At 37.2% G+C, this 22,866-nt stretch overlaps 1 protein-coding gene across 1 annotated transcript in view; it reads left to right on the forward strand.

The window, feature by feature from the left end:
* tbc1d22a (TBC1 domain family, member 22a) overlaps window positions 1-22,866 on the forward strand; it is a gene marked incomplete in the record, with an annotated part of 187,010 nt that overhangs the window by 116,375 nt on the left and 47,769 nt on the right. The window contains 2 exon segments of the mRNA XM_024282972.2: window positions 9,855-9,930; window positions 22,185-22,312. Coding sequence (XP_024138740.1) covers window positions 9,855-9,930; window positions 22,185-22,312 — 204 coding nt within the window.

The following is a 22,866-nucleotide window of genomic DNA, read 5'->3' on the forward strand; positions in this document are numbered from 1 at the left end:
TGGCACTTGCGGTCCACGCTGCGTATTTTCTACGTCACAAAACTGCATTTTTTTGTGAGTGCTCCCTATTCACGCCAATTTAAATGAAAAAATACTCAGAAATGCAATTTTAAGCTTAATTTTCTTTACATATGTTGATTGTCATTAAAAAAAACCCGCAACAACATCATAAAAGTTTAAAAAACACCATTTCCAGTTCTTCAATACCAAAGTAAAATAATTGTTTTTTACACTTTTTTGCTGTTGTGTTCACCATCAGACATCATTTTTTCAAGTAAAAAACATTTAAATTCTAGGTAATATTCAATCTATTCCTATCGGTATTTGAATTGTTAAAAAAATAGTTAAATATTTATAATTATGTACATGTGTTTCTATGATTTTATAGTTTTTAAGCTACCACAAAAATTATGTAAATGATGTAAAAAGACACTAAACCTAAATATTTGTATTCGTATCTATTGCGTATATTCGTTGTCATAAAACAAACATGTCTGTTCACTTGCAAGTGAACCCTGGCACGGTTCACTTTAGTGTGAATGCATAAGGACCAAACAAACAAAACAACATTAGTTTTTTGTAATATGAGTAGATCTAGTGTGATGGTGCAAACACAGGTCAATATACTGTCTAAAGCTATATACATACCAAACGTCATTCGTGTGGGAGGGACGTCAAGTTAAGTAATTGTACAGACACTATCAGACTTGCGTCCTTCTTTCAAGCAAAACACTTTTCAATTTTAGTTAGTCTCTTTTCTATTCTAATTACAAGTCACCCAATTTTCCACGAAATAGCCCATAAAGCAACTTTGTGTTAATTAAAAATTTATGAATATGTTTGACTTCACATAGATAGCCCTGAGTCGTGTAACATTCAGCTTTTAAAAGACAAAGCTTCGATGTTCAACAGTTTCCTCTCCTTTCTATATATTTTGCTGGAGCATGAACCAATCAGACTGTGCCCGACTACTGTCAACGAAACCATCTGTTCCCATGGTGGCAGCTACAGATGGGGTTTCCCTGGAGTGGGTGCAGGGGTCCAAGGGACGACGGCTAGCAGACGGTAGACAGACCAAACCAGACGCCATGTCCTGTTCTGGTTTTCCCAAGGGGCCCCTCACCATCACCTTGGGCTGTCACTCATTCAAGCAAACTCTCACACACAGGAAGGAGCAGCTGGTGTGTGTGACGGGCCGATTGTGCTTTTATTGTTCATTTTGGAAGCTTTAGCGTTACTTTATGTACTAAGAAAACAATTTTTACATCTCACTCTAGTATTTTTGTGTTTATTTTCAGTTGTATTCTCCCGTGTCCTGCCAGTCATGATGCAGCAAATCTTTCAATTTCAGATTCAAAAGTATCAAGCTTGCTGCACTTTTACACAGGTCACTGACTGTATATGAGAACTGGAATAAGTTAGCGTAACATGAACCGCAAAAAATAATTTACTTCCAGCTCCAGCCAAATTTTGTCAATTGAGTCGCCATCTTTTCGCGATACGGTTATTATGGAGCCAGTCATCGTCAGAAAGCAGTGACTGGCCCAAATCGGTCATCAAGTATATGTCAACTCACAATAAAGAAAAAAAACTTAGTTTTATCAAGAAAATGTTATAAAAAGGTTTCAGACCCAGAATGTTTTTTTTTTCTGACGAATAGAATGACCGAATAATAGCTTTTCATTTTTCTATAGAAATCTATGCGATTTTGGCTTCTTGGAACTAGCCGGTACTTCCTGTTTGGATTGCAAGTCAGGAGGGGTCACTCAGTCCAGTTCTCTTAAACCGTCAATGTGGGCAACTTTTACATAGTACCAAAGCTTGTATACCCAGCAACCCTTGTCTCTCTGGTGGAGAAACTTGTCTTCCAGAAGGTAACTGGTAGAATTAGGGTGTCCTATCAAAGCTGGTTTTCTTGTTTTCCAGCTGTCCTTGTGCTGCTTCTGCTAATGAGCCGCATCAGATTCTTCTAGACTCTGATTGACAGAACACATCTTAACCAGGTTTGTAACAAGCAGAGTCTTAGATAATAAATAATCTAAGTTTGGGCAGCCCTGGATGATGTAACGCTAGACAACTATTTTACAGCAGCTTCTGCAAAGACAGCACTGAAATTTATTGTCTTCTGAGATGCTTTAGGTATATATTCCAATATGTCAAAACTTAGAGATTGTCTTTGGAATTTAAATAAAATGAAACATTCTTTATTTTATTTTTATATAAAATAGTTTTTAAAATTAAGTTTTAGATTAGCATAGCTGTTCCTCTGTTATAATGTATTCAAATGGAATACATTGACTTACATTAACAGTTTAGGCCTTTACATTAATTTCCTAAGTATTTTATAGATCACGTGAGAAACAGATGAAATTATTAGATAACCAAGTTTAACCAGTTTTAGCAAATTTCATTGACAAAACTCAATGGAGGCACTTAAATAGGCTCTGTCATTTTTATCTAGTTTTATTGTACACCAGTAAAGTAGGCAGAAAATGAAAAATATAATTTGAATTCACACAATGGGGGTAAAAAAGCCATATTACCTAACTTTTTGTTCCCACAACAAAACTTTTTGGAGACCATTAACAGATTTATGTATCATTGCTCTGACCTTATGAAAATCTGAATTTGCTCCTTTATTGAAAGCTCTAGCAATGGGAATAAAGAGAACACATAGTAACCTGTTAAATGGGATAATCTCAGCCTTTTTTTAGATATTTGAGTGAAATAGTTTATACCTAAGAGCTAAAAAATAAAGAGAGATTCAAAAACTACTTATATGCCTACATGTTAAATATCCAAGGTAGTTAGAGTCCAGTACAATGTTAGAAACTAAAGTTTGAAGCTTTTTTTGTTTTAAAAACATAACACAAGATAGAAGTTCAAAAACGGTATCCCAACAAATCCCCAAACTTTTTTTGCAAATAAAGGTTACTAAACATAACTCCTATAAAAAAACAAACAAACTACAGGATAGGAGCAACGATGTTTCAAGAAACATTTACAAAACTCAGTAAATGTGTCTTTTCCTAGAAAGTGTTAATATATTTTTTTAGATGTTATCTGAATTTTGGTCCTGTTAAAATAAGCCAAAAAAACATATCTGTTAATTTGCAAGTGAACCCTGGCGCGGTTCACTACAAAGTGAATGCAAATAAACCATAGAGAAAATAAATTAAAAAATACCTATCACACTTTTATTTTCATTTCTTAATGTATTTATTTAAGCTCTCCCAATAGAAACTCAAACCTTAAATGTAAATAAAAACAGAGACAATTATTATTTACAGATAATAACTGAGATCAAATCCACTTGTGGTGACCTTTTTTGATACCATGAACTTAAGAAATTGTTTTCTTTCTAGAGAAATAGATCCACTCCGAGTTGATCTATTAATCTAGGAACGACTGAATTTGCTGCTGATTCTGTGCAACGGTGAACACTCCAAAACAATAGCTAATAAGCTCGTTGCCATGGCACTTGGTTGCAGTTGCCTAGCTGATGCTGAAGCTGTTTCAGGAGTTTCATTAGTGCTTGTGTGTTTTGTACTCTCTTTTTTAGACAAGTTCTAATGTCCATGTTTTAGCAATTTTAGGGTACAGCAATACCGATTGAAGCAATAAGGTAGTGCTTGTCCTATAGGGGGACCAGCTTTGATGCTGGGCCTGAATCCATGTTATTTTAAGTAGATGGAGTGTGAAGGTGCAAACAAGGGTCAGTATTCAGTCAAAGAACACATCAGCAAAACATAGATTAGATGGTAGATGCAACGTGACTGCTTTTCTTTCTACTTTTGTTTTTGACCTGTATTTGTTTTGGTCAACATCATTAACCTCAAAGAAGCATCTGTTGTTGTAAGAGGATGGTTTCTCTAAAAACAAAAAAACATGCTATAAAAGATAACCCGACCAAACAAAGGCGACTTTTTTACCATTCCTCCCCCAATAGAACTGATTTCAATGCTCTATCCAAGTCTCTCTTAGTCAACCGTGAACTCTTAAATATCAAAGTCTTCTGGAGACAGAGGTGACTCTGTCTGAGATTAAACTGTTTATAGTCGCTAATAAAGTGTCACTTTATGTTCCTTTTTTTGTAAACTAGTAGGCTTTGAGGCTTATCTTGGAATGAATGAAATCTTTAACAAATGAATCTTAATTGAATCAGATTTCGGAGGCCAGTGAAGAGTCCCGCCTCTAATGGATGATTGTCCTGTCCTTCAACCATCCCCACACCCCTACTTCCATTATTGTCTTGCCTTTATCTCCACCTGTCATCTCTTTATTCCTCCTTCTTCTGTGTCCTTACCTTTCTTCTTCCTCCCACACATCCACCTCCTCTTGCACTTTGTGTTGTGTTGGTTGTGTCCAACTTGCTGATAGACATCCGGTGCCACAAAAGAAGGCAATTTCAGTCCAGTGTGGAGCCATTGTTGTCTCTAATAGAACGGACAGGGAGGTGAAGAGGATCTATTGATTCAACTGACTGGGGGAAACGAGAGAGGGATAAGGAGATTGAACAAAGAAAAAGGGACACAGAAAGGGGAAAAAATGGGGGCTCTCTGTTTGGGAGATGTGTGTCCACCAAACGGTGCCACTTCCATGCTTGACCGGTGGATGGACAGATGGAGGAAGAACGAGAGTGTTTGAATAATAAAGTTGAAAGAGTTGATTTCCTACCATTGCCTCAGCTGATCAAAGACCCAATGTGTTGGGTTTGACAAGAAAGGAAGTGAGCAGAAGGAGAACAGGAATAAAAAAGGGATCCCAAAAAATATTAAAGTAATAATGGACGGATTATTAGGAAAATTTTTGCAAAAGTTTGAATTAAAATGGCCAGGAAAATTTTCAAAACAGTTGGTGATAAGGAATAGGAAAAAAGAGAGAAAAAGAAGTTTTTTAAAGCATCTTTGATTATTTCTTGTTGGAAAATAAAGGCATCTATAGGTGTGTCTGAAAAAAGTACATAAATGTGATTAATGTCTGTTGGGTGAAGTATGTTGACCGGTGCATAAAGGGGCCTAAATCACTGGTGAGCACATCATAAAAACTGAAAGATTACCTTGTGATTCGGTTATCTCTCATAGGTTATTTTCACATAAGGAAAGTCCCAAAAACTTGGTTGAAAGGGGCGGGGCATGCAGATAAATGTCATACTTTCATTTAGTTTGGTTTGTGGCCAGGCTATTAATTTAGTTTGATTAACAATTAGATATATCATTCAGAACCAGTTTCATTATATAAGAAAAACTTTTGACATAGCTCAGGCATAGGCAACTCCAGGCCTCGAGGGCCTATGATCACCTATGACGTTTAGGTGATGATATTGTATGGTAGCCTTATGGCACACTCTAGTCATTAGGGAGTTCTGACCCTTTTCTTTCAAATGCTGCACACATGCACACAGTGTCCAGGTGATACAAAAGTACCCATTGACTGCCCACACAAACTACGCTTTGATTGACTATGTTCCTAATTTCTAACAGTCAGACTGTACACAGGGAGCTCGCACTTATCTCATGGACAGCACTGATGGTCTTCTTGCGCAATCTGCAGGTTTTAGTTGGCTTGAAAATATCAAAAATCCATGACATACCATTGTCTCACCAATTTCACTCCTGTGTTGTATAAGTATTTGGTATGACCTGTTGCTTGCAGCAGACAAAAATGCATGAACATTTTTGCTCTGCGGGCTCATCAAGTAGTCAATTGTCCGGGCCATCTGAGTGCCAGTACTGCCTGCAGACAGCCCATATCAAGCCATAAGTGCTGTTAGGACTAAGGCTTAGAACAAAGTATCCAATAAAACAAATCCCTGGCGTGGATCAAACCTGTGTGCCTTCAGGAAAAAGAGAACCAACTAAATGTTTGCTTTCATCTAAAGCACCAGCCGACTCATCTTTACTTTGGCGGATCATTCTTGATGTAAAATTTGGTATTTGTTGTGCTTGGTTTTCTGAGAAGAATCCCCTGCGCTTTACACGACTAAAATTGGCCAACTTAAATTGGGCTCTTAGGAACAAAAAGCTCCTCAGCTGCTTCCTTCTAATTTTGCTGTCATGAATGTTAATACTTCCCATGCTAACTCAGGATTTGTGGAGTCGGAAATGTAGCTTTTAGTTAATTGTAGGTTTTATTTCCACATGACTCAGGGGGTAAAATTGTGGGTATGTCCTCTTTTAAGGAGGACGCTCATATGTCAGTGCTCTCTGGTGAAATGAAAATCCCAATTTATGGCGGAAAAGTGCGCTCCAAAATGTTGGGAAGTGCTCGTTTAACCTCCAAGCCTGACACATTGATGCTCCTGTAAGTTAGTGTTTTTCCCCTTTGACACAGACTTCACGTTTGGATGTGGAGAAACGGACAAAAGTTGGATTTTTCCAGATGCCTACACACCTGAAGGCAATCAATTCATCAAGGGCATTTAATTAAGTGCACCTGACTGCAAGTTAGCCTCTGAGTTCCCTGAAAAAAGTCGGCATTTCTTTGTATTTCAAGCATCTGAACGTACGTTGGCACTAAATAAAAAGATGACATCATGTACACTATGAAATATTCATCGGATTTTTAGTGTTTGGTAATTTTTAAATGAGCAAAAACAAACCCCCTCTAACAAGTTAAACAAACACAGTAAGACATGAAAGCAGGATGAAAGAGCTTTGGAACTACAAACAATTTTGGCAAACTATAAAAAGGGATAAAAAGTAGGATACATGGGGGAGGGGGCTGGAGCTAGGAAGTGGAAAATGCAGCAAGCTAGTTTTTAAGCGAATATACAGAAGCCAGCGAGTTCGAGAGAGATAGAGAAAGGCAGTTGATTAAAGGCTGCAGCTTCAATAATGCAAATGTAATTACTCGCACTGGTCCTCACACTAGCTTAGCTTCTAACTGCATTAATGCTGGAGTGGAGTGGTAGTAAAAAGAAAAAGCAAGGTAGAAAATGAAGTTGGATGGAAAGTGTAGAATTAAAGACAACAGCAAAAAATCATGAGGCATTTTAATATGAAAGATATATACATCAAATGTGAAATAAAGGTGAATTTGCGAGGAAGTGATGTATTAAAAAAAGAGAAATGTTGAAAACCTATTATAGATGATTATGTAAAAGATGTGGGAAATTGTCTTAAAATGAGGCGCAGCTGTTGTATTTTGAAGCAAACCAATACTTTCTTTAAGTAATTTAAAAAGACTTGCTATATTTACTGGACCATAAGAAACATTGAATTTTGGTCACATTTTGCCAAACAAAACAGTCAGAATGACTTGAACTACCTACAATGCCTAGAGGGCCCAAGAGGCAGGTGATTGGCTAAAGGGATTGATGGGAATGTTATCTAATGAACTGTGTTGTTTGTTGTAACACATCAAATATAAAACAATGCTTTTACTTTTTCAGTTAATTGTGTTGAAGGACAGTACGAATCACTCTGCCAGACTCTTGATTACACTACCCATAATTCTCCAATAATCTTTGTAGTTTACCAAAGTTGTACTAAAACATTTGGACAGATTTCTGAGAGTTGTGTACCACAGAAATTGGCTCCAGGTCAGCAAACACAACCAGAATTCAAACACAAGAGAGCCGGGATTGTAAAACCCACTGCTGTTTTGAGAAAAAAAAAAGTATTTTCGTGTGTGCCTTAAGGTCCAAAAAGTATGGTAGTCTTTTAATGCGAACACACATAAATGATGTGGGTTTTTTGGGGTTACAGAAAGTATTTGTCTTACCAGCTCCTTCTGCCAGATTTTGTTGGTCTTTGCTTAGTCCACATGCTTATGATTTATGTTGTGTTGATCAGTCATTCTAAAGGGATGTTTTCACTTGTCCGAAAAAGTCAGAGACATTTGTTTATCCTTTATCACTGGAGATGTCTCCGACAAGACCTAAATAACACCCACTCTTTGACATATCATAATCTTTGACTAATAACACAAATCGATGTGAATTAGCTAAACCTGATGCAGAGTAAAGCAGCTTTTATTGTCATTTTTGCACTGTTATGTGACACATTACACATTTTTGGGTAACTGTGAAAAGCTTCTTTTCTCTCTGACAGAATCAGCTGATTTACAGTGATTGGTTGAGCTCTTCACTACTCTAAACTGTTGCATATCTGCAAAAAATGGCTTTTCCCCGCTGGAGAATCTGCTGGAATTATATTAATTGCGTAAATAGGTTAAAGAGTTGCGGTAGTCCAAAGAAAGTAAACACTGTAGGTAAAGTTACAGGGGTAAGTTCAGGTTAATATCAAACTCTGTTAAGGTGATTAACATAATTCTTTTAATAAAAAAAATGAATGTTGTTGACAGAGTGAACTGTAACTTCTGGTTTACTGATCACATTGTATTTATCATAATAAAATACATTCATAAAAAGTAGGCCTTAACTAAACCAGTTAACGTTTTAGAACCCTAAATAATTTGGAATTTGTCCTTTTTTCTAACAATAACAGTCACTATACCTATTTGCCAGTCTAAAATATATCATCCACCATATCCTTTCGTAGTATAAGTTCCGTATTTTGCATAGTTTGGCTGGACATGCGACTCATGTGGTTTTTTAAAAAAAAAAATGGCAACAACCACTAAAGGGCACTGTAGATGTTTATCTATCAGTATTTTCTACTAACAGCAACATAGATGAAGAAGAACCATCTCTCTGTCTCACGTCGGGCTCGGCGGAGGTTTTCAAAAACGTAACAAAGACTGAAGAATTCAATTGATTTACTGATTTTAAGTGATATAAAGAGTTTAGTTGACTTGTTAGCATGTACTTTATCCTATGGTTATGTAGAAAACTGTTTATTTGTTGCACTAATATACTAGATTCTTTCTGTGTTTCTTGTGAAATAATTTGGTTACAGTAGTGAAGTGGAAATATATTCGGTCCACTATTGTTTATATGACTTGCCCTTTAAAATAAAATGTCCGTTCTTTGTCCCGTGTTTTGTTAAATTTCTCAAAAAAGTGCGACTTTTTTCCCTTTTTTTTGCTGCTGCAACTTGTACTCCAAAGTGACCATAAACTACAAGTATATTGATACTTACATAGATATTCACCAAATGGCACCAACAAATTGTTGAAGGTTTTATCTACAAACCCACAAGTGGAATCTGTAATAAATTAAAGAAATCAAAGAAATGTTTGTATTTTTCTTTTCCTATGTAGTTAAAGCTGCAATTCCACCATAAATCTGGACTTGTCTCTCTTAACATGTGTGAATGAAACCCCCTGAGGAAGGTTTGCTCTAAAAGAACATGTGAATGACTGAAAGCCTTCCCTTTAACACACTGATGAAGCCATTAGCATTAAGTATCACATATTTAAAGAGGGCCACGCTCTCACTTATACCATGACACTAAATGGATGGGGTGGGGGAGATAATGCAGCGCCTGCCCCTGATGGACTGGAGGGGGGCACAGTCTGCTCACTTCTGCGGCGCCTGAAGGACAACTGGAGGCACTTATTGCTGGAAGACGCCTCCACCATATCTCTCCTCCTTCGTCTGCGGGGTAGTTTGCCACATCAGCTGTTCTTCAACAGCATCGAAATGACCCCTCAAGGAAACGTCATCCTTGTTGCATTTTGTGTTTGGGTGCACACACACACACATGCACACACGCACAAAATGCTTGTGTGCAGAACTCGCCGGGATTCTGTTCTGCAAGCTTGAGCAACTAAAAGCGCAGACTACTTCAATTATGATTTGCCACTCCTATTATTCCTGTTATCTTATCCCTGTTGTTCTTATTTATAAAAAGACTCAAGTTACCATCAACAAAACCAGAAAGATTTAACCGAAGTTCTTCCAGTGCTGATTCTATGTCTTTTTTTCTTTTTACTTTTGTTCTCCTCAGGACAATTATACGTTTGCTCAGCCGGGCATTCAGAGGAAAGTCAAGGCCCTGGAGGAGCTGGTCAGCAGGATTGATGGTGAGTCATCTGCCTTGCTTGCTTTCATCCATCCCACCCACCCATCTGCAAACTCCCTTTTTTCCCCACAGTTCTTTCACTTTGACAAGACTTCTTCACATCTGTCTTCAATCTTTCTTTTTGTTTTTTCTAAATCTGATCTCTGCACCAAGCAGAGCACCAACCCATGAGGCAGCCATGCAAAAGCTGTAAATAAAATCAGTCTGTTATGATCTGAAATAATAGTTTTTCAATATAAAGGAAATATTATTTTGCCTCCAGATAAACTCCCATTTATGTCTATTTTATTAGCTCATGTTTTTGCCCTCATCTTGTATTTAGTTCTTAAAACAGTTCAGAAATGTAAAATACAATTTTTATTTTGCATGTTTTATGTAAAACATGCTAAACCAAAATAATATCTTTTTCCTTCATACATGCTCACACAGATTTTAGCTTCATTTTACTTTAGAATCAACATATCTTTGCATGTCAGAATTCCCTCCCCTAAAACCCCTAAAAAACTTTATAGTGCGTGACTATTGTCTAGTGTCTAGTGTCCTGATTTTTCAGACACATATCAACATTTTTTTTAAACCACAATCATGATGTCAAAGTAAAAACCTAATTTACCAAACATTTCATGAAGACTAACTATGAATCCATTGTGTTATGATATGAAAACTTCAATATTTATAAAAAATAAATGTATATACGACATGTCTAAATATAAATTGTGGTCTAGGGAGCAACCATGCAAACATATTTTTCATAGAGACTTCTGGAAATTTCCCTGAAGTTTGAATGAAAATTTAGTGTACATCAATGTTCACTAGATTGGCAAATATAGACCACAATGCACTGCATTTGAATGATTTGTCATTTGAATTAAGTGTATTCCAATTGTATCAAAATTGTTATTTTCCAAATATAATGGATTCATTGATGATCTTTTTAAAACGTTCATATTTTTTAAGTTTATTGGGTGGCTTCAAATGTTGCCATATTTTTTTTTAAGTTGTCAGAATGTGTCCAAATTACAAATAAATTCAATGACTGAATAGTCCCGTACTATAAAGTCTTTTAGAGGTTATAAAGAGGTGTGGGAACTTGACAAACTGTTTTTGAACATTGTTGATCCTGGAGGGCTTTTAATTTAGGAGTCTCAGGTTTAAAAAAAAAAAAAAAATTTTACTTTTGGTTTTGGTGTAATTCTGAATTTGTATACACATGTGGACCCGTGAGACCTTACCCCCTCATGATTGAAGTTCTGTGAAACTTCCATCATTATCTTCAAAGAGCTTCATTCACTGTACTCGTACCTCATCTGTGATACAAACAACAGCTCATCTAAAACAAGCTTTTGTTTGAGCGCTGGCGTTCTGGCCTGACCTCGGTGCCCTCTGCTGTGATGACTCTCCTGTCACCCTCCCTGGGAGCCGGCGGGGGAAGAACTCCCTGCCTTTATCCCGGATGGAGGAGAAAGGGCCTGTGTACGTGTGCAGCAGTATGATTGTCAGCAAAAGTTAGCGACTAAACGCAATGCTGGCTGACACGCGCACACCGCCGTCTGGAAATTTTTCCGACACTACCCGCAGGAGCTGTAAGTCCAAATCAGTCAGAGCTGACATGTTGGACTTTATTCCGCCAGGTCCTCGCGACAAAGCAGGTGTTCGTGTGAGAACAGAGGTGCTGGCGATCGGGGCGAAACAGGCGGGAAAGAAAAAAAAATTGTTTGTCTTTCTGTTCCGTTCGACCTCCACCACACTGCAGCAATGCCGTAAAAGAGATGACTTGACATTTTCGCTGGATCTTATGCCATAATTGCCCTGTCATCACTGTCGGGCTGGATACTTTATACCTCGCCAGCTCGACATAACCAGCTCTAATGACATCACAGATAACTCTTATCTCGCGTTACAGGATTGTTTTCCGTTAAGCTGTCGACGTCGCATCTTTTCTGGAAACAATGGCCTCTCATCTTTTCCCAAATTACCTATCAGCACTTATCAGATCCAGAGTTCTTCAGACTGGGGGCGTTTTGATAAAGGTTAGGGGTCTGCCATCCCACAGCAGAGGAATGGCCTCGGTTAACAGACTAAAAATAACACAAATCATTCCTAAATCCAGGCGCAACACCAAGCTAAGCAGTGTAAACTATTGTGGTTCTTTTTCTCATGTTGGTTGTAATATTTCCTATTCATTATTGCTTAAAATATTTACATTTTCAAAGCATCTTAGTCTTAAGAATTTTTTTTAATTGATTTCTGTCAGTAAAGAAATTTTGTTATGTTAATAAACCAGGCAGTCAATTAATTGTGTGGTATGGGTGCCTGAAAAGGACAACTGCCAGTTTGACAAAGACTCTTTTTAGGAATCTTTGTTTTTTTAAATCTGTAATGATCCATTTTTAGCTATAGGAATTAAAATAATGTATGATTAAAATCATTTAAAATAGTAAATTGTTGTTATTTTTTTATTTATTTATACAAGTAAATAAAATTCATAGTCAAGGCTAAAACCTGATTGTAAAAAAAAAAAGCCAAAAAGAAAACCAAAAGCCAATCAAGCTTTAGTGCAGTGTAAACCAAGGGTTACAGTGATTCAAAAAAAGAAAACTAATTGCTATTTGACTTCCTTATTGAAAAAAACCTGAAAAAGAACATTTGAAAAACTCAAATTTTCGACGCAGAATTTTACTTGTAGTGTGGTTACAAAAACAGATTTAACCTTTACATCTTTTATTTCCAGGAAGTAAAGCTGTACCTTTTTTGAACAGATATTTAATTTATAAAGATTATACCCACTTATACACACTTAAAATAGTGTGAAGAAATTTATGACCCAAGTCCTTTACAATAGTAGTGTTTTCTGACGCACATCAGTTCAACTTTCGTTCAATTCAGAAATTGTTGTAAGTAATAGTTCAGCACAAACATTGTCCTACGGTCCTACACAATAAAGATTAATGTCAAATTTAGACAAAACAAACATATGTAATCTTGTATATACCAAGCAATTCAAGATTATTAGGCTATGTTAACACCAAACACAATTTGTTGATCAAATTTGCGTCTTTTGCCTCTTTATGATGTGTGGAAAGAATAAAAAAAACAGTAAAATTAGAGGGCCTTTAATAGCTGTCTCAATGCAAACAAGAAAATGGTCATACAGTTTAAGAGAACGAACAGCATCAATCAGATTCTCCTCCATGTTGACTTTGGACACTTGTCTCATCATTGTCACATTGAGAGATAAAGCTGAGTTCTTGATTGATTGACGCAACTCGAGTTCTTCACTTGGGTAACGATATTTGAACTCTGGAAACCACTGATTATGTCTGTACAATGACATAACATTGAACCTGAGACACCAATCGCGTTCAGTCAGCAAACAATGCAGTCCAGATAAATCCATTAATACCAGAGTGACTTAGCTGTATATTATTCATATACGCATTTAAATATGAATTGACCAACGGATTACATCAAAAGGTTTCTGGTGTAATCCTTTCTACTGGAAGAGCAAGGGATGGCAGTATGAAGGAATAAAACTAGAAGCAGATTTTGGAAAGATTTGATTTGGACAGTCGGTCACATCACACACCACCTGGTTTGTGCTGGCCCTTATCCTTTTTTCGTTGCTTTTTACTAATTCTTGTAAATTCTAGGGTTCAGTAATGTCAGGTCTTGTAAACATGGTGGCAATCAGGTTGTCTTTATAGGAGGTCTTTATATTGCCCTTATTACCGCCTCATATGACCACAGCTTTCGTCTAACTCTTGACCGTCATTGACGACTGCAGGAATTCAAAACAAGATCCGAACAGAAAGAGAACACCCTGTAAGTGTAATTTATTCCCACAAGAACTGGATAATAGCTTATAACAAAGTTTAGAATTTGATTTTAGTTCTCAGCTACCTTCTGTTTTCAGATTTATGACGCATCCAGTCACAGTACAACAGTTTCAGAACCACATCCCCTCTTGACTTTCATGAGACACTGCGATACCTTCAAATGAATCCAAACTGCTTCTGCCAAACCCCCAGAATCCGATTTGATGCCATGATATCTATTAATAGAACACAGCGAGCCTGCACTCTTTAGAAATAGAGGCAAAACCAACCATAGCGGCAGGTTCTTGTTTTTGCACTCTTCAACACCTCAGTGTGCTAAAACCAACTTCTCCTTGTAATGGGTCTGAGTGATAAATTAACAAATCCAAATTTTGTTTGTCACATACATATATAGTATAATATGTAGGGAAATCTGTTATACGACTGTCTAACAGTATAAAATGATAAAGAAAAAAGATAAAATTTAAGTGAGTAGAAAAAGACATTTCAATTAATATCTGACAATATAGCTTACGTAATGACACAAAAGCTTAATATGCTGCAAAAATGTTTATTGTATTAAGTGACTTTGCTTTGTAGTGATTGAAAAGAATTATGAAAGTTTCCCGTTTCTAATAGTGACTCAGTTTAATGAACCTTCTTTTTCTACATCACGGTTCAAAGCAGTCACTTTTTTGTCTTTCATGATACCTTATGGGCTTTTGTCACAAATGTTGGAAAAAATTTTGTTCGCAGGAGTAACATGGCCACCATAGATTTCAGACAAAATCTAATAAGTCAGTAAAAAAAAACTATAGTTTTACTAGAATAAAGTAATAGAAAAAAGTCCTGCTTTTAAAAGGAAAATTAGTGTTTTTATGAAAAAATTAAGTTTGTTTTGTTAGCCTCCATGCACATTTCATGCCAACTAAATCCATCAATTCAACCATTTATAGTGATGCAATCACTGAATACTGAATCTCGTTTCTATGTTTCTTAGGCAATGTCTGAATTCCCTCCCTAACTACTAAAAAATTATGTTGTGCGGTACTATCTAATGCCCTGGATTTTAAAAGCAATTCGAACACCACTCCCAACTTTTTTTTTTATTTTTTTTAACAGCAAATATGATGTTAATGGTTTCACAAAGTAAAAAACTATTGAATGCAAGCATTTTACAAAGACTATTCATAAATCCACTGTGGTCTGATGATGAAAATGTGGATATTTAAAATAAAAAAAAAATAAAATAAATTTTTTGCAGTGTGTTGTTTATACAGACTGGTATTTACTAGAAACTTCTGGGAAATTTCTTGGGCACTAGATTTTGGAATTGCAGATTACAGTACTGAAAAATAACAAACTCAACATATATTGTCACTAATGAAAAGAAGAAATTAAGAAATACAGGAACAACCCTAGTAAACAGCCTTTTACCTGATAAATGTATGACTTTAATCTTGTAAATTATCAACTTTTGACTTGAAATTATAACTTTGTTATCCTAAAATATTAACTTTTTAACATTTTTTTTCTTGTAAAGTTTTAAAATTTTCCCCATATTTTACAACTTTTTTTCTTGTGAAATTCCACCTCATTTAATAATTTTACAACTATTCAGGTAAAATTCCTTTTTTCATAATTTTACGACTGTACTCTGATAAAATATAAACTTTTTTCATAGTTTTACAGCTTTAGTCTTTTAAAAATCCTGCTTTTTTCATAGTTTTGCAACTTTATTCTGGTAAAATTCCATCTTTTTTCAAAAATATATGACTTAATTCATGTAAAATTCCACCATTTCTTTAAAATCATTTATTTTGGTATAATTCCACCCTTTTTCACTAATTTAAGACTTTATTCTGGAAAAATTCCAAATTGTTTCCAGAATTTATGACTTTACTCTGATAAAATGTCAACTTTTTTCTTAATTATGCAACTTTATTCTGGTTGAATTTAATCTTTTTTCCAAAATTATGACATTATTTTGGTAAAATTCCACCTTTTTTCAAATATGACTTTATTTTGGTAAAACTCAATTTTTTTACATAATTTTCCGACTTTAAAATATTGTATTTATTTATTTTCATGGTGACCTTATTACTCCATCGTAATTTTGCATTAGAATGTATAAAAATGTTATCCCACTTTTTCATTTATGTGGATGCACTTAAAAAAACATGGTGCTTTTTACTTTGAAATTAAATTTCTTTGTTCCTCTTTTTGCTTTCAAATCCCCCTGACGACCCCCATCTGTAATTATCTACTTGTAATGATAACAGTAACACCCATTAGTGCTGCTTGACGCTGGCAGATGCACCCCCTCAAAAGACAACAACCACTTTGTCAGCATGTAATGTTCCTTTGATGTCTTTTATCTCCCTTTTATCTCTGTGTCTTTATTTGTTGCATGGAAGGGCATTGGTACAATTCCATTAACATGCAAAGAGCCCAAAGGTGAATTTATTTATTCAAATGAGGAGGCACATTTGCAGCACGCTCGCCCAGCCAAAAAGACTGGCAAGGGGATGTTGAATATTGCATAATGAAACCTTTTTTTATGCTTTTATTTGTTTTGCTTTGATAAAACCTCATAAATCCGTTTGTTTCTCTGTAAGATTTGGTGTTAGTGTTTGATCTGGGTTACATCGACGCTGGTTTTCTGTGTGGCTCCGGCCGAGTTTTTCTGTTTGCTTCTGAATAGTTCCCTAAAAAGCTTCATTCAAGGGCTGCTCTGGCATCTTTTAACTCGACCTCAGGTCAGTTACACAAGTTTTTCTCTTCCCTTCCCACACACTTCTCCTTCAGATCGCCCTCTGCTCAGCCTTCTGGGTTTTACATGTTTTTTTTATTTTTTTATTTCATTTATTCAGTGAGACTCACAGATTTCTTTATAGCTCATTTCACTCTCAACCTCCTGCAAAATGTTAGCTATGTCATTTCTTGTCTCCTTTTGATTGAAATCATTTATTTTACTTTGATTTACATTAATAAAGACTACAATTTTATTTTAAACCACATTTTACGTGTTTAATTCATACAATAACCTGTTTAAAGCCAGACACCTCAAAAGCAAAGATATTTTAGCTGAATGTGCTCATGCAATGTAACATTACCATGTCAAAGGATAAAGAGATGATTTCAGTGAGCTGCTGAGTGGCCCCATGTTAGAAGATTTGGCCTCATATTGGAGAATCGTGACTTTGATTCCACTGTTGGGTCTTACCAAAGAAACTGCTGTCTTTGTGTTTCAAACCTACTGTGATTGAAGGTTCAAATCACCAAATTCTCCCCAAGTATCCATGTGACTACACATGCAAGGCTGCAACAAAAAAATATTTTGGTTTTAAATATTATTTATTGATTTATTTTAGTCGCTTTGATTTAAAAATAATCTGTTACAGCTTTCATCTAACTCCATTCACTTCTAAGACACAGTAAAAAGGGTCTCTGTTTTTTTGTTTTTATTAATGATAACCATAATCAGCAGTTTGCACTTCACAACAAAGCTTTGTTTTATTTTGTTTAATCTATAAAGGTTTTCAGAACAAGGAGGGTGGAAAAGTATTGGGAAAGTTTTGATCTTTGATCTCTGTAAAACAGTGACACGAGAATAGCAGCTTAAAAGAAAGGAGCAGGTTGTCCTTAACAGGCTTCCCAGATGGGAAGGATTACAGGTTGAGGCAGCACAACAAAGCACTCAATCTTGGGACGAAAGAATTCTTCCTCTACCCCCCTACAGTTAGCCTTACGCCGGAGTCACACCGGACGCGAGAGCGCCGCGAGGCGGCGCGGAGCGGAGTGCGCGCCGATTCGCGGCGCTCTATTGGTCACACCAGATGCGATTTTTTTCCGCGACGGTCGATCAGCGCTTCTGCTAGAGCTACTGCTTTTTTCCCATCATTGTCAATAACCAGGACATCTCCCCGTGTTTCTGCTAAAAGGAGATGGTCTCTGCCCCTGTTGACACAGACCCCGCCCCCCAACTCCGGAGTCGGCCCACTTCATTGATGGGTTTGTGCGCGCGTGCGCGTGTCTGTCTGTTTTGTTGTGTGTCTGTGTGCACGCACGCGCTCCCACGTGTTTCCGTCGGTAAATAAATAAACTAAAAATATTACCTGAGGTTTCTTCCAAGAAGAACCGCTCCTCTGCCTCTCTCTCGTTCAAACACAGCCCCCATGCCCCGCTCCAGTGTGCCCCCACTGCCCCGTCTGCCCTGCTTTTTTTCCTCCCAAAACCCTGCAGCCCAGCACACCCGCTCCAGAGATCTGTGGTGTGCGGGGTGGGGGCTCTCGCGCACGCGTGTCTGTGTGTTTTATTTTCATCTCTTCATCTCTTCTGGTTCTATTTTGGAAAAGAAATACCGGCAAAACAAGAGATTAAGAAACAAATTTGCAAGGGCGTGCCACAACTGGGTAAGCTACAGTTCGGTTCCCCATCTTCACCACTATTAAGTTTGTAAAAAAAATGGATCAGATGTGACACTATAATTACCAAAATGTCATTGTCAAAAGATAATATAATAATAGTTTTAATAATATTAACATTCACTGATTTGGCTACTATGTTATTTGAGGCATTTTTTCCTACTGAGAAAAAAATAAAGTCACAGATATCAATTTGAACATAGAATATTTTGCTATTGTGTTACTGGTCCGGCCCACTTGAGATCAGACGGGTTGAATGTGAACCGAAAGGAGTTTGACACCCCTGGCTTAGGGGGATCGAGAAAAAAAAAAACGAAACATCTGTACCACTCGCCTGCATTTCACGTACCTCGCCCTTACGTGTTCACTAGGAACTGTCACTTGCAGTATGCCCGTAGAGAAAAATATACATGAACATTTTTGCGCTACGGGCTAGCCTAGCAGTGTACGCTCTTGATAGTTTGTAGCCCATACAAGTTTACCCATTTTTCACCTGCTGACTAGCCGGATCTATCCGTGGTTTCAAACGTTGTTGAGATTTTCATGTGCAACTTTTTTTTTCTCTAAGAAACTATTCAGGTTGCTTCCTTTTTCTCTCTGGAGTGAGAAAGAGAATATGACACACAAAAAAATCCAATTCCATGTTGCATGAAGGAGACTGTGAAGTCAGATGGATCTGGCCGCATCAGCAGATTTCTAGGAGTTGCTCACTCGTCACTGTATGACCCCGCCCTCCCACGCCACAGTGTCCAGCAGTGAAGAGCAAAGGGACGGGAGCCAACACAGCAGCCCCTGTTCTGACTTGTAACCAGCAGTGGGCAAGAGGACAAGACTCATCAGTCAATCAGCATCTATGAGACATGTCATCCTCCCCCATCCTCTGCCCTGATTATAACCCCACCCGGCGTGCTCAGTGCTGCGCCAGCCAGAAGGAAAAACTTTTTTTTTTTTTTTCTATTCCCATGTTGATCACCCCTCTCCCCTGTGTTTGGTGAAGTGGCTAATATTAGGCAGAGCAAGTTCATTAGTATAATTTAACATTGTCTAAGGTTGTTCCACTCTCTTCCCCTCTGTTTGGCAGTTAGCTAAGATCTGTCACCGTGATGCATGCACTGTTAATGAGCTTCCCTTGTTTATGCTTTTACAGCAGCATGTGATAATTAAACTGCAGAGACAAGTGTGAAATAATAGCTTTGTGTTTACTTTGCGCCCTGCTCTTGTGCTGGAGTGTGTGTGGAATTGCAGATAGGTGCCATTCAGGTGTTTCCTTTGAAGAATGCAGGACGAGGGGGCAGGAAATATCTTGCTTTTTTTTTATATTACTCATAAACGTGTCATGAATATCCTTATTTTTTAGTTTTATTTTTTTAGGAGGGAAAGTTTGCGTCTGTCAGCCCAGATTACGAGCACCCACCCAACTGGCGGTTTTTCATAGATTCCCTGACAGCTTCATAATTACAGCCCCATTATGAGATGTGTGTGTTGAGGAGAGATTGGGTGACTCGGGTTAGATGACAATGGAAACGGGGAGTTGCTGAATGCCGAGTGGTATTTTTAATCTTTTGTTATGTAAAGACGCGGAAAACAAACATTCATCAAGAACAGAAAAAAAAGAACAAAGGCGCTAGCTCCTCTCGGTGTCACAGCCGGCTTTCCTCTGACATACTCTGATCCCCTCTTCTCGGGGAGTCTTCTGCCAGCATGCCACGACGCTGACATTTGAACCCCACACTGAGACCATATTGAGGCCACGCAATGCAACGTGTTTGTCGATTTGTTCTGAGGCGAGGCTAAAGCTCAAGCAGAGGAAGGGAGAGGAGACGGACGAGGGCGTCCGATGGCCCGTGAAGCAAAAAGCACATCATAAGTTGACCTGTAAGCTCTACATCACAGTCAAACATGGAGCTAGTTTGTTTTAGGTGTAGTCAATACTCACCTTCTGTGTTTTGTGGACTCAAAGTCCAGATAGACTGTAGGAAAAACATAGCATTTTAGGGGTGTAGTGATTAGTTTAACAATTTGAGTCATAATAATTTGTGGTTGAAGATCTGATTTATAGTCAATATTGGTTAATTTTGAACAATCCAATTTGCTGACCTAAAATTGATCCAGGACATCTTTAGCCAAAAATTCAACCAGTGTGACTAGGACAGAAATACCCAGCACTGAACAGTGCCAGAACCAGTAATGATGGTCTGATCATTTTATGATGACACTTGGTTGTTTTTCCCTTTCGTAAAATATCAACCTACCATGTCCCAATCCAAATGGTATTCTCCAATATCTCTAATCAATTTATCTTATCCAAATACTTTTGGTCAATTTGATTATTCCGTAAACGGATCGATCTGGTTGGAATAGAAATCAATTCATCATCACACCCGTACCACATTTCTATCTTTAACCCTTTAAACCCAGAGATGTCGCTGGCGATACCTAAATAACATATGTTCTTTCACCGTAACTCTTAAGTTTTTTTACTAAATGTGACTCAGCCGATTGTGACTTGGACAAAAGCAACCTTTTATATTGACTTTGGACCATTGTGCACATTACTAACATAATATGTTGGATAATGGCATAAAGCTGCTTATGTGTTAGTGGTGTAACGGATCAAAAAACTCGCGGTTCGGATCGTGTCATGGTTAAATTTAGACGGTTTGGATCATGTTTTGGATCAGTAAAAAGTAAAAAGAAAAAACAAGAAATTGAAAGCTTAAAACTAATTTTTTGAGAAGGTTTAAAGCCGGCATTTGAGAAAACGTATATAAAGTACTTCAAAGCATAAAAATACACTTACACATCCTTGAACTTTGAACAAAACTGTAAAAACATGGAGTTTCTGATTACATTTACATGTTTGGAGAATCTACAAAAACTGAGAGAAAAGAATGCTTAATATGCAATTTCCCCCACTCCACACAATCTCCAAATGAATTTCTTAAATGAAAAAGTTAAAATTAAACTGTCATTATTTAGCTTCTTTATTCCTTTAATGTTGCATTAACACCAACCGCGTGTTGTGCATTCAAGAATGTGCTATACTCCGTTTTATGAACGCACATCCAGCTGCTGGTGTTCACACTGGACCAGCGACACACAAGCAGGTAGCAGCAGGGAGGGGGTTCTTCCTCCTTTGTGCTTTTACTGTTTATTAGTGCTCGCCCGCCCCCTAGAAAAGGTACACTGGGTGCTACCCGACCACTGTGCCCAACAGTGACTGTGATAGGCTCCAGCAACGCTGCTACATCAAACAGGATAAAGTCAATTTGGAAAATGGATGGAAAACAACAAACAAATATGCTATTTTTATAAACATAGAGGAGAGAAAATAGAATCCAGGTGACAAAAATCTGCTTTCATTCTTTAAATAAAATCCTCAAATTCCACAATGCACCTCCTGCTTCTTTTGTTGCAAAATACACATTTTACAGCACCAGCCATGACCCCACCCACTTTTGTTTGATTAAGACAGGTAAAAATGTTGTTGTTCATGCTAAAAAACAAGCTTCTTAGATCCTCACTGGATTACACTTTAAAGCAGCATTTGACTAACAGATAATGAACATGTTCTCTGTACGTTTGATTTAAAATGGCGCTCCATTTTCACCTCTGGATGCCATTGACCCACTTTATATGCACTTCAGTCTTCACTGGGGCGACACACAATTTCTCTGGAGTGTTGGTTAACAATACAATTACATTTTCATTTCCCATCCCGGTTTGCTATGAAGCTTTTCTGAGACAATTTGGATGGCTCTGTAATTACATTTCAATTATGAGGAAACGGATGAGCGTGTGACACCAATGACAGCAGCTATTAATGGTGAGGGGAGTTGGAAACCAATCTGTCTATCTTTTTTCGAGTTACTGTCAGCGCTGCCATAACAGTTTTTTCCTGATTCCCTGATATTTGCATCTCCGCCGTTTCATTTTTTCTTTCTTTAATTAATTTTTTTGAGCTTTAATCTACTTTGGTGTTAACATTAGCAATTGTTTTCCGTTCCTGACAGAGTCTGTGCACCAGCACATGCAGCAGTATGAGGTGGAGTACCTGCAGTTCGCCTTTCGTTGGATGAACAACCTCCTGATGAGGGAGCTGCCGCTACGCTGCACCATCAGGCTGTGGGACACTTATCAGGTATGTACTGTTAATGTGACTCTTTTCAAATGACCTTTTGATGGTTTCAAAACGTTTTGAAATCATTCAACACATTATATGGATTTTGCTCTGCAATTCACTTTTAACACAACTTCAACATTTGTCCTTGAACCTCATTGAATCCCAGTGGTGACGAAGCACAAAAGTTAAAGACCCACTGATGAAAATTGTGCTTTTTAGTGTTTGTCAACATGTTTTTTGTGTTTTTTTTTTTTTATTATTAAAGAGGACAAAAGACTACCTGGAACAATTTAACATCATAAGATGACTGGAGTGGGACTTTAAAGACTTGAGATGACTGATATCTTTTTTTAGCTTTTGGTATTAAATGGAAACTAGTGTAATAGACATTTGAAAATTTTCAGTCTAAATGATTCTTGCTTGATAAGTGTTATAATAATAATAATACATTTTATTTGTTTGGCGCCTTTCTTGGAACCCAAGGTTGCCGTACATAAAATAAATAAAAACAACAAATAATAAAAGCTGCCTTTCTCCATGCCAAAGTCAGTTGGTTTACATTTAAAGATTCC

The sequence above is a fragment of the Oryzias melastigma genome, linkage group LG23 (assembly GCF_002922805.2).
Source record: "Oryzias melastigma strain HK-1 linkage group LG23, ASM292280v2, whole genome shotgun sequence".
In the NCBI taxonomy this organism is placed as follows: Eukaryota; Metazoa; Chordata; class Actinopteri; order Beloniformes; family Adrianichthyidae; genus Oryzias; species Oryzias melastigma.